Source organism: Heterodontus francisci, chromosome 41, assembly GCF_036365525.1.
Source record: "Heterodontus francisci isolate sHetFra1 chromosome 41, sHetFra1.hap1, whole genome shotgun sequence".
NCBI classification, from domain to species: Eukaryota; Metazoa; Chordata; class Chondrichthyes; order Heterodontiformes; family Heterodontidae; genus Heterodontus; species Heterodontus francisci.
Window position 1 is genome coordinate 12412780 of NC_090411.1, and position 13195 is coordinate 12425974.

General features: G+C 43.6%; 1 protein-coding gene across 1 annotated transcript in view; it reads right to left on the reverse strand.

Annotated features, from left to right (window-relative positions):
• Positions 1–13195, reverse strand: part of dmc1 (DNA meiotic recombinase 1) — a 186581-nt gene that overhangs the window by 11298 nt on the left and 162088 nt on the right. Inside the window, exons 10-11 of the mRNA XM_068019900.1 lie at positions 10445–10559; positions 2512–2572 (exon numbers count right to left, since the gene is read on the reverse strand). Coding sequence (XP_067876001.1) covers positions 2512–2572; positions 10445–10559 — 176 coding nt within the window. The remainder of the gene's footprint in view (positions 1–2511; positions 2573–10444; positions 10560–13195) is intronic.

A 13195-nucleotide genomic window follows, 5' to 3' on the forward strand; every position in this document is an offset into this window, starting at 1 on the left:
TAGATTCTTCTACATGAGAGAACATCCTTTCCACACCCACCCTGTCAAGATCCCTCAGGATCTTATATGTTTCAATCAAGTCACCTCTTACTCTTCTAAATTCCAGCAGGTACAAGCCTAGCCTATCCAACCTTTCCTCATAAGACAATTCCAGGTATTAGTCTAGGAAACCTTCTCTGAACTGCTTCCAATGCATTTACATCCTTCCTTAAATAAGGAGACCAATACAATACATGGTACAGTAGATGTGATCTCACTAACACCTTGAATAACTGAAGCATAACCTCCCTACTTTTGTATTCAATTCCCTTCACAATAAACAATAACATTCTATTAGCTTTCCTAATTACTTGCTGAAACTGTATACTAATCTTTTGAGATTCATGCACTCGGACACCCAGATCCCTCTGCATCTCAGAGCTCTGCAATCTCTCATCACTTAGATAATATCCTTTTTTATTCTTCCTGTCAAAATGGACAGTTTCACACTTTCCCACATTATACTCCATTTGCCAGATATTTTCCCACTCACTTAACCTATCTATATCCCTTTGTAGTCTCCTATGTCCTCTTCACAACTTACTTTCCTACCTATCTTTGTGTCATCAGCAAATTTAGCAACCATTCTTCATCCAAGCCATTTATATAAATTGTAAAATGTTGAGGCACCAGCACAGATCCCTGTGGCACACCACTTGTTACATCTTGCCAACCAGAAAATGACCCATTTATGCCTATCTCTGTTTCCTGTTAGCTAGCCAATCTTCTATCCATGCCAGTAGGTTACCCCCTACACTATGATCTTTTATTTTCCGCAATAACCTTTGATGTGGCACCTTATCAAATGCCTTCTGGGAATCTAAGCACAGAATATCTACCGGTTCCCCTTTATCCACAGCACGTTACTTCTTCAAAGAACGCCAATAAATTGGTTAAACATGATTTCCCTTTCACAATCCCTCCCCTCTTCTTCATCTACATGCTGCCTGTCGCAGTATCTTCCAGAGACATGGAGCAGAGTTTTTGCCCCAATATGGGGCCAAGTATGGAGGTGGATGGCGGCCAGCAGGCCGACACCATCCCGCCCCTGGGCCATTTTCCCAGAGGCGGGATCCGGGACAGATGGCAGGTAACCAATTAGCATAAGTAAATGGCCTATTAAGGCCAATTAACAGAGGCCAACTGGAATTTTCTAGTCACCCTGCGGACCCCTCGCAGTGTTGGGAATTAGGTCAGCTGCCTGGAGGCAGATGACCGGGAGGGACCAGTACTCCATGCAAGGTTTGAGGCCCTCCATGCCTGCGTGGACACAGCTGTGGCCACATCAGGCCACTTGGTGAATGTGTTCCCCCTCCACAATGGTGGCCTGACAGCTGTGGCCACTTTTTAGTTCAAAAGTTTCAAGATGGAGGCGGCCTCTCTAACCTGAATTGGCAGGCTGCTGCTCCTTCCAAGCTGGAGGGCTTCCTATTGGCCCTCTAGCTTCATGAGCCTGCCTGCTGTCCTTAATGGACGGCTGCCCACCTTCTGACTGCTAATTGGCCAATTCAGGGGAAATCACTGCAGGGTGATTGCTTCCCTCACAATGTGTGGTAGGGACCCCATGTGACCCCCATGTTGGGGTCCTGACCCAAAATGCTACCCATGGAGTCAGTTTCCATGTACTCTGATCTCACCCAGATTTACTTCACCACTTCTCTCTACCCCGACAGTGTCCCTAACAAATACCTACCACCATTCAGTAACTAAGGAAGTAAAACAATTCCAGCAATCAAAAACCACTCACAAAATGTGCTATTTGCCTTATTTTAACTACAAACACATCAAAGGTTATAGCTCATATGCATACATTGTATGAATGAGTATTGAGATCACATGGCCAATGCCAGTGTCGTCTACTCATTTTTTATTTACTAATCAGAAATACAATTAGCAACATGTGACTAGTGTCTACTGTATCGGACAACTCTGCACCAGAAACAATTGAAAATTCTCATTCTCCTGTTTAAATCATGGTCTTACCTCTCCCTATCTGTAACCTCCTCCAGCCCCAAAACCCTCTAGAACTCTGCAGAGGTCAAACCCTTATCTCTTGTGCATTTCACCTTCCTTAATCCTGCCATTGACACCTGTGCCTTTGCTGTGCCTTCAGGCGTCCCGGTCCTAAGCTCTGGAATTTCCTGCCTAACCATCTCCATCTCACTAGCTCTCTCTCTCCTCTTTTAAAACGTTCGTAATAGCATCTTTGACTACACTTCTGATCAATCCTCATTAAATAACCTTCTTTGACTTGGCATCTATTTCTGTCTGATTACGCTTCTGTGAAGCATCTTGAGATGTTTTCTGACATAAAAGTGCTATTAACTGGAAGTTGTACAGAACACCCATTTATTCAGCATCAGAAAAATTAAGGGAATTCACACACATAAAGATAGTTTTGTCTGCTTTGCCTCCTTTTCCACCTTTGGATGATCACGTATGAAGCTGAAATGTTATGAACTTGGTGCCTACCTCATTGCAGCTCCTGGATCCGCAGTCATCTGATTGGAGACAAACACGGCCACATTATATTCTACAGGAAAAGAATTAATCAGAAAGGGGTGATCACTTTGATGGGATTATACTATAGGTCCCCTAATAGTCAGAGGAAAGTGGAGGAGCATATATGTAGGGAAATCACAGATAGGTATAGAAATTATAGGGTTGTAATAGTAGGTGATTTTAACTTCCCTCATATTGACTGGGACTGCCTTAGTGCTAAGGGATCAGATGGGGAAGAATTTGTTAGGTGTGTCCAGGATAGTTTTCTGAAGCAGTATGTGGATGGCCCTACTAGAAAAGGGGCTACACTCGACCTCCTCTTAGGAAATGAGGATGGGCAGGTGGTTGATGTGTCAGTGGGGGAGCACTTTGGGACAAGTGACCATAACTCGATTAGCTTCAAGATAGTTATGGAAAAAGATAGGACCAGTCTTCAAGTTGAAGTCCTAAAGTGGGGGAAGGCTAATTTCGATGGCATCAGACAGGAACTCTCAAAAATTGAATGGGAGAGGCTGTTTACAGGTAAAGGGACGTCTGGCAATTGGGAGGCTTTTAAAAGTGAGATAGGAAGAGTTCAGGGCCGGCGTGTTCCTGTTAGATGGTAGGGCAAGGCTGGCAAGTTTAGGGAACCTTGACTGACAAGGGATATTGAGGGTCTGGTCAAGACAAAGTAGGAGGCATATGTCAGGTATAGGCAGCTGGGATCAAGCGAGTCCCTCGAGGAGTATAGGGGATGTAGGAGTACACGTAAGAAGGAAATTAGGAGGGCAAAAAGGGGCCATGAGATTTCCCTGGCAGATAAGAAAAAGGAGAATCCTAAAAGATTCTGTAAGTATATTAAGAGTAAAAGTGTAGCTAGGTAGAGAGTAGGTCCCCTTAAGGATCAGTGTGGTAATCTATGTGTGGAGCCACGGTAAATGGGCGAGGTCTTAAATGAATACTTCTCGTCTGTATTTACTGCGGAGAAGGTCATGGAAGCTAGTGAGTTCAAGGGAAGGAACAGCGATATCCTGGAGCATATCAACATTCCAAAGGAGGAGGTGTTGGAGGTTTTGAAGTGCATTAAGGTGAATAAATCCCCAGGGCCTGACCAGGTGTATCTTAGGATGCTATGGGAAGCAAGAGAGGAAATTGCTGGGGCCCTGGCAGAGATTTTTGTATCATCATTAGCCACGGGTGAGGTACCGGAAGACTGGAAGATAGCTAATGTTGTGCCTTTATTTAAGAAGGGCAGCAGGGATAAGCCAGGGAACTACAGGCCGGTGAGCCTTACATCAGTAGTAGGAAAGTTATTGGAAGGGATTCTAAGAGACAGGATTTCTATGCATCTGGAAAGGCATGGTCTGATTAGGGATAGTCAGCATGGCTTTGTGTGTGGGAAATCATATCTCACGAATTTGATTGAGTTTTTCGAGGAGGTGACCAAGAGGATTGACGAGGGCAGGGCGATGGACATTGTCTACACGGACTTTAGCAAGGTCTTTGACAAGGTCCCGCATGGTAGGCTGGTCCAGAAGGTTCGAACACATGGGATCCAGGGTGAGCTAGCAAATTGGATACAAAACTGGCTTGGTGATAGGAGGCAGAGGGTGGTAGTGGAGGGTTGTTTTTCAGATTGGAGGCCGGTGACCAGTGGTGTGCCGCAGGGATCGGTGCTGGGCCCTCTGTTGTTTGTCATATATATTAATGACTTGGATGTGAATATAGGGGGCACGATTAGTAAGTTTGCAGATGATACCAAAATTGGTGGTATAGTGGACAGTGAAGAAGGTTGTCTAAGGTTACAACAGGATATAGATAAACTGAGAAAGTGAGTAAGGGATTGGAAAATGGAATTTAACGCAGATAAGTGTGAAGTGATGCATTTTGGGAAGTTAAACCAGGGCAGGACATATACAGTGAATGGCTGGGCCCTCGGGAGTGTTGTTGAGCAGAGAGACCTTGGGGTGCAAGTACATAGTTCCCTGAAAGTGGCAACACAGGTAGGCAGGGTGGTGAAGAAGGCGTATGGCATGCTTGCCTTCATCGGCCGAGGCATTGAGTACAAGAGTTGGGACGTCATGTTACAGTTGTACATAACGTTGGTTAGGCCACATTTGGAGTACTGTCTGCAGTTCTGGTCGCCGCACTACAGGAAAGATGTGATTAAGCTAGAGAGCGTGCAGAAAAGATTCACATGGATGTTGCCTGGTTTGGATGGCTTGAGTTATAAAGAGAGATTGGATAGGCTGGGTCTATTTTCCCTGGAGCGAAGGAGGCTGACAGGGGACGTGATAGAGGTATGTAAAATTATGAGTAGGGTAGATAGCCAGAGTCTGTTTCCCATGGTAGGGGTGACTAAAACTAGAGGGCATAGATTTAAGGTGAAAGGGAGGAGGTTTAAAGGGAATCAAAGGGGTAAATTTTTCACACAAAGAACAGTGGGTATCTGGAATGAGCTGCCTGAGGAGGTGGTGGAGGCAGGAACAGTAGCAACATTTAAGAGGCATCTGGACAGATACTTGAATGAGCAAAGCATAGAGGGATATGGTATTAATGCAGGCAGGTGGGATTAGTATAGATAGGCATTATGGTCGGCATGGACGCAGTGGGCCGAAGGGCCTGTTTCTATGCTGTATGACTCTATGACTGTGTAATGCAGTTTCACTTGTAATAAGATGAGACTGCAGAGAAGATCAACCTCTTCCTTTAGAGCATGAAATTGATCTGCATTGAAGAGCTAGTTACTTTACTATTTGGAATAGTATGTATTCGGGTACAATCTTCCAACTGATATGTTTGCTTCAATTACTTCACTGCTCCCCTTGAAGATGCCAATTCCTGAGGTAGTACAGTTCTGTGAGCCCTGTGCACCCTCCAAGTGGTTTGAGATCGACTGACAGTCTGAGAAAGAACAGTGCCCGAAACCCACAGTTAAAAGCAGTGACGGGAGTCAATGAAAGACAGAGCGAGCGACAGCCTGAGAGAGCATACATACGAACATATGAGCATACGAATTAGGAGCAGGAGTAGGCCACTCGGCCCCTTGAGCCTGCTCTGTCATTCAACAAGATCATGACTGATCTGATTGTGACCTCAACTCCACATTCACGCCTACCCCCAAATTACCTATCACCCCCTTGCTTATCAAGAATCTATCCACCTCTGCCTTAAAAATATTCAAAGACTCTGCTTCCACTGCCTTTTGAGAAAGAGAGTTCCAAAGACTCACGACCTTCTGAGGGAAAAATATTCTTCTCATCTCTGTCTTAAATGGGCAACCCCTTTTTTTTAAACAGTGACCCCTAGTTCTAGACTTTCTCACAAGAGAAAACATCCTTTCCAAAACCATCCTGTCAAGACCCCTCAGGATCTTACAGGTTTCAATCAAGTTGCCTCTTCCTGTTCTAAACTCCAGCAGATACAAGCCTAGCCTCTCCAACTCATTCCAGGTGTTAGTTTAGTTACCCTTCTCTGAACTGCTTCCAATACATTTACATCCTTCCTTAAATAAGGAGACCAATACTGTACACATTACTCCAGATGTGGTCTCATCAATGCCCTGTATAACTGAAGCATAACCTCCCTAATTTTGTATTCAAGCCCCCTTGTAATAAACAATAACATTCTATTAGCTTTCCTAATTACTTGCTGTACCTGCATACTAATCTTATGCGAATCCTGCACGAGGACACCCAGATCCCTCTGCATCTCAGAGCTCTGCAATCTCTTACCATTTAGATAATATGCTTCTTTTTTATTCTTCCTGTCAAAATGGACAATTTCACACTTCCCCACATTATACTCCATTTGACAGATGTTTGCCCACTCGCTTAACCTACCTATATCCCTTTGTAGCCTCCTATGTCCTCTTCACAACTTACTTTCCTACCTATCTTTGTGTCATCAGCAAATTTAGCAACCATACCTTCAGTCGCTTCATCCAAGCCATTTATATAAATTGTAAAAAATTGAGGCCCCAGCACTGATCACTGTGGCACACCACTTGTTACATCTTGCCAACCAGAAAATGACCCTACTCTCTGTTTCCTGTTAGCTAGCCAATCTTCTATCCATGCCAATATGTTATCCCCTATACCATGATCTTTTATTTTCCACAATAACCTTTGATGTGGCACTTCAACAAATGCCCCCTGTAAATCTAAGTACAGCACATCCACTGGTTCACCTTTATCCACAGCACATGTTACTTCAAAGAACTCCAATAAATTGGTTAAACATGATTTCCCTTTCACAAAATCATGTTGATTCTACCTGATTACCTTGAATTTTTCTAAGTGCTCTGCTGTAACGTCTTTAATAATAGCTTCCAACATTTTCCCTATGGCAGGTGTTAAGCTAACTGGCCTGTAGTTTCCTGCTTTCTGTCTCCCTTCCTTTTTGAATAAAGGAGTTATATTCGCTATTTTCCAATCTAATAGAAACTACCTTGAATCTAGGGAATTTTGGAAAATTATAACCAACGCATCAACTATCTCACTAGCCACTTCTTTTAAGACCCTAGGATGAAGTCCATCAGGACCTGGGGACCTGTCAGCCCGCAGCTCCAAAAATTTGCACAGTACTACTTCCCTGGTGATAGTAATTTTCTTAGGTTCTTTCCTCCCTTCCATTTCCTGATTTACAGATATTTCTGGGATGTTACTTGTATTCTCCTTAGGGAAGACCAATGCAAAATACCAGTTCAGTTCATCTGCCACCTCCTTATTTCCATTATTAATTCCCCAGACAAACCTTCTACTGTACCAATGCTCATTTTAACTCTTTTTTAAACATCTATAGAAACTCTTACTATCTGTTTTATATTTCTCGCTAGCTTTCTCTCATACTCTAATTTTTCCCTGATTATTATGGCGGCCAACATCCCCAGCATATACACCCTACTGAGCCAGCGGCGCTTGAGATGGCTTGGCCATGTGAGCCGCTTGGAAGATGGCAGGATCCCCAAGGACACATTGTACAGTGAGCTCGTCACTGGTATCAGACCCCATCGGCCGTCCATGTCTCCGCTTTAAAGACGTCTGCAAACGCGACATGAAGTCCTGTGACATTGATCATAAGTCGTGGGAGTCAGTTGCCAGCGTTCGCCAGAGCTGGCGGGCAGCCATAAAGGCGCGGCTAAAGTGTGGCGAGTCGAAGAGACAGTTGGCAGGAAAAAAGACAGAGGCGCAAGGGGGGAGCCAACTGTGTAACAGCCCCAACAACCAATTTTATCTGCAGAGCCTGTGGAAGAATCTGTCCCTCTAGAATTGGCCTTTATAGCCAGTCCAGGCGCTGCTCCACAAACCACTGACCACCTCCAGGCGCTTACTCATTGTCTCTCGAGACAAGGAGGCCAAAGGAGAAGTTATTCTTTGCTATTTTTTATATTCTGTTCAATCTTCTGACCTGATCTTTGTGCCATTATGTGCTTTTTCTTTAAGTTTGATACTATCTTTAACTTTTTTAGTTAACCACGGAGGGTGGGTGCACCCCTTGGAATTTTTCTATCTCATTGGAATGTATCTATTCTATATATTCTGAAATATCCCCTTAAATATCTGCCACTGCATCTCTGTTGACCTATCCCTTAACCTAATTTGTCAGTTCACTTTAGTTATTTACTTATTTATTTTATTTAGAGATACAGCACTGAAACAGGCCCTTCGGCCCACCGAGTCTGTGCCGACCATTCATGCCCTCATAATTGCCCTTATTTAGGTTTAAAATCTAGCCTTGGACCTACTCTTCTATCCCTCAAACGGAATGCAAAATTAAATCATATTATGATTGCTGCTGCCTCGGGACACCTTCACTATGAGATCATTAATTAATCCTATCTCATTGTATAATACCAGGTCTAGTACAGCCTGCTCTCTGGTTGACTCCAGAACATGATGTTCGAAGAAACTAGCCCGAAAACATTCTACGAATTCCTCATCTAGGCTACCTTTGCCCATCTGATTTTTCCAGTCTATATGTAGATTAAAATCCCCCATGATTATCGCCATACCTCTCTGATAAGCTCCCATTATTTCTTCCTTTATACCCCATCCTACCATGTGGTTGCTGTCAGGAGGCCTGTACATCCTTCCCACAAGTGACTTCTTGCCTTTATCATTTCTCATCTCTACCCAAACTGTTTTGACATCCTAGTTTCCCTAACTTAGGTCATCCCTCCCTGTTGTGCTAATACCATCCTTAATTAATAGAGCCATCCCTCCACCTTTTCCGAGCTTCCTGTCCTTCCTAAATGTCACCGTTCAATATTCAGGTCCCAATCTAAGTCATCCTGCAGCCCTGTCTCTATAATGGCTATCAGATTGTACTTATTTACTTCTATTTTTGCAGCAGGTTAGTGCCGGAGACCCTCATTCAGTTTGAGGAAGAGACTAGTATTTTAAACTTAAATAAGGGCAATTTTGAGGGCATGAAAGCAGAGCTAGCTATAGTGAACTGACAAATTAGGTTAAGGGATAGGTCAATAGAGATGCAGTGGCAGACATTTAAGGGGATATTTCAGATAATTGTGATTGCACTGGAGAGGGTGCAGAGGAGATTCACCAGGATGTTGCCTGGGCTGGAGTATTTCAGCAATGAAGAGAGACTGAAAAGACTAGAGTTGTTTTCCTTAGAGCAGAGAAGGCTGAGGGGGTCATGATTGAGATATACAAAATTATGAGGGGAATTGATAGGTTAGATAGGAAGAAACTTTTTCCCTTAGCGGAGGGATCAATAACCAGGGGGCATAGATTTAAGGTAAGGGGCAGGAGATTTAGAGGGGATCTGAGGAGAAAATGTTTCAGCCAGAGGGTGGTTAGAATCTGGAACGCACTGCCTGAAGAGGTGGTCGAGGCAGGAACCCTCACAACATTTAAGAAGTATTTAGATGAGTACTTGAAACGCCATATCATACAAGGCTACGGGCCACGTGCTGGAAAATAGGATTAGAATAGTTTGGTGCTTGATGGTCGGCATGGACACGATGGGCCGAAGGACCTGTTTCTGTGCTGTATGACTCTATGACTCTATAATTAGCGGTGGTGGGGAGTCAGCGGGAGACAGAGTGAGTGAGTCTCAGAGAGAACAGCGCTGGAGACCCAGAGTTAAAAACAGCAGCAGGAAGTCAGTGGGAATCAGAGCGAGCATGTTCGAAAAAAAAGAGAAAACAGAAACAAAGACGCTAAGTGGTCAGGTTTCGCTTTTGGGATATTGTTTTGGTTCAGTTGGAGTGTGGACTGTTTTGAAGGCAGTTGGGTTTGTAGCCTGTGGAAAAGAAACACCCAGCTTCTCTTTCTCTACCACTTTGTAAAAACCCTGTGAATCCAGTGTGTGAGAGCTAAAACCCCTGATGCCGCATTTCATCTGGGAAGCACCCGGAAAACCTGCCAACTTAATTTTTGACGCTGCCCGAAAAGAATTGTTCCACAAAAAATCCCAGTGACCCATCTACGTGTACTCGGACGCCAGACCGTATGCAATTTTTGGGCACAACACATCTCATCCTTTTTCTTCAAGAATTAACAAATATTTGGCCAAAGTATAATTTTTTGTCTTTTTTTGGTAAAAGACCTCCGCAGAGAATATTTCTTTATCTTTTTTCTTTAACCAGTGTGTGTATGTGTGTTGGGTATTTAAAGGGAACTTTCATAATTCAATCTGTGTGTTAATGCTTTTCTTCGTTACTGGATAAGTCTTGTTTTATAATAAACTCATAATTTTGTTGTTTATTAAAGAAACCTGGTTGGTGTATTTTATTCTGGGATAAAGAGTAGAATATGTGATTGACCATATCAGTAACTGGGTAAACATTTAAATATATGTTGTGACCTGTGGAGTAGTGGAACTAGAGAAAGACAGTGCACTCCTTCTGCCTTAGCCATAACAACTCCTTTTGTCAAAGCCAAGTTAGTTTACTAATTACCTTCGGAGATTTTCTGCAGGCGGGAGAGCATCTGAGCCAGTTTCTGCTGACGTTCTGCAAGCTCACCACGGCCACTGAAATCCACTCGGAAAAGTGCCATGATTGAATCTATGATCTAAAAAGCAAATGTACAATCAAAAATATTCATGAGCAAAAAAGAAAAAGAATGAATTAGAATTGCATTACTATTGATGCAACTTTGTGTATAGTTAAATAAATAAATAACTCAGATTGCTTCTCTGACCTGGAAATATTTATACATTGACAGCTGTTAAAATGGCTGCAACGCACACAACAGGTACTGAACATTGTAGTAAAGGGTTAATACCGAAGAAAGTGAGAAAGACCCCTCCCACTGTACAAGCGATGGTGTAATAGTCACATGAGATAGGCTTGAGAAGAAGAAGGTATAGCAGCATGAAGGATGCTAGCTTGGGTGGCTTGCGGAGAGTGCATATAGTAACTGTAAATAATAGTTGTTAGTTAATCTTCACAAGACATTCCCTAGAATACCTTACAACGCTACTAATACAAACCCAACAACACAATATGGTGGCAACAGTGAAACAACTGTAAACAGCAATGCAAGTGACCAGGAGAATTTGAAGATCTGCTTACCTTTGGAAGAAACAAGAGAGTTTAAAGATCAAATGTCCGGTACAGTAAGAAAAATACTTACCTGTAAAAGAGGCTGCGGAGAGCTCCGCAGCTGTGGTGAGTCAGAGCACAGAAGTACAGGCGTGGTCGGCTGCAAGAAGAATCCAGCGATCAAGTGAGTCACAATACCGATGGTCGGGGATTGCGTTAAATGCCTTTTTTTTTTAGAACATTACAGCGCAGTACAGGCCCTTCGGCCCTCGATGTTGCGCCGACCTGTGAAACCATCTGACCTACACTATTCCATTTTCATCCATATGTCTATCCAATGACCACTTAAATGCCCTTAAAGTTGGCGAGTCTACTACTGTTGCAGGCAGGGCGTTCCACGCCCCTACTACTCTCTGAGTAAAGAAACTACCTCTGACATCTGTCCTATATCTATCACCCCTCAACTTAAAGCTATGTCCCCTCGTGTTTGCCATCACCATCCGAGGAAAAAGACTCTCACTATCCACCCTATCTAACCCTCTGATTATCTTATATGTCTCTATTAAGTCACCTCTCCTCCTCCTTCTCTCCAACGAAAACAACATCAAGTCCCTCAGCCTTTCCTCATAAGACCTTCCCTCCATACCAGGCAACATCCTAGTAAATCTCCTCTGCACCCTTTCCAAAGCTTCCACATCCTTCCTATAATACGGTGACCAGAACTGCACGCAATACTCCAGGTGCGGTCTCACCAGAGTTTTGTACAGCCGCAGCATGACCCCGTGGCTCCGAAACTCGATCCCCCTACTAATAAAAGCTAACACACCATATGCCTTCTTAACAGCCCTATTAACCTGGGTAGCAACTTTCAGGGATTTATGTACCTGGACACCAAGATCTCTCTGTTCATCTACACTACCAAGAATCTTCCCATTAGCCCAGTACTCTGCATTCCTGTTACTCCTTCCAAAGTGAATCACCTCGCACTTTTCCGCATTAAACTCCATTTGCCATCTCTCAGCCCAGCTCTGCAGCCTATCTATGTCCCTCTGTCCCCTACAACATCCTTCGGCACTATCCACAACTCCACCGACCTTCGTGTCATCCGCAAATTTACTAACCCACCCTTCTACACCCTCATCCAGGTCATTTATAAAAATGACAAACAGCAGTGGCCCCAAAACAGATCCTTGCGGTACACCACTAGTAACTAAACTCCAGGATGAACATTTGCCATCAACCACCACCTTCTTTCAGCTAGCCAATTTCTGATCCAAAGCTCTAAATCACCTTCAACCCCATACTTCCGTATTTTCTGCAATAGCCTACCGTGGGGAACCTTATCAAAAGCCTTTCTGAAATCCATATACACCACATCCACTGCTTTACCCTCATCCACCTGTTTGGTCACCTTCTCAAAAAACTCAATAAGGTTTGTGAGGCATGATCTACCCTTCACAAAACCGTGCTGACTATCGCTAATAAACTTATTCTTTTCAAGATGATTATAAATCCTGTCTCTTATAACCTTTTCCAACATTTTACCCACAACCGAAGTAAGGCTCACAGGTCTATAATTACCAGGGCTGTCTCTACTCCCCTTCTTGAACAAGGGGACAACATTTGCTATCCTCCAGTCTTCCGGCACTATTCCTGTTGACATTGACGACATAAAGATCAAGGACAAAGGCTCTGCAATCTCCTCCCTGGCTTCCCAGAGAATCCTAGGATAAATCCCATCTGGCCCAGGGGACTTATCTATTTTCACACTTTCCAAAATTGCTAACACCTCCTCCTTGTGAACCTCAATCCCATTTAGCCTAGTAGTCTGAATCTCAGTATTCTCCTCGACAACATTTTCTTTCTCTACTGTAAATACTGACGAAAAATATTCATTTAACGCTTCCCCTATCTCCTCTGATTCCACACACAACTTCCCACTACTATCCTTGATTGGCCCTAATCTAACTCTGGTCATTCTTTTATTCCTGATATACCTATAGAAAGCCTTAGGGTTTTCCTTGATCCTATCCGCCAATGACTTCTCGTGTCCTCTCCTTGCTCTTCTTAGCTCTCCCTTTAGATCCTTCCTGGCTAGCTTGTAACTCTCAAGCGCCCTAACTGAGCCTTCACGTCTCATCCTAACATAAGCCTTCTTCTTCC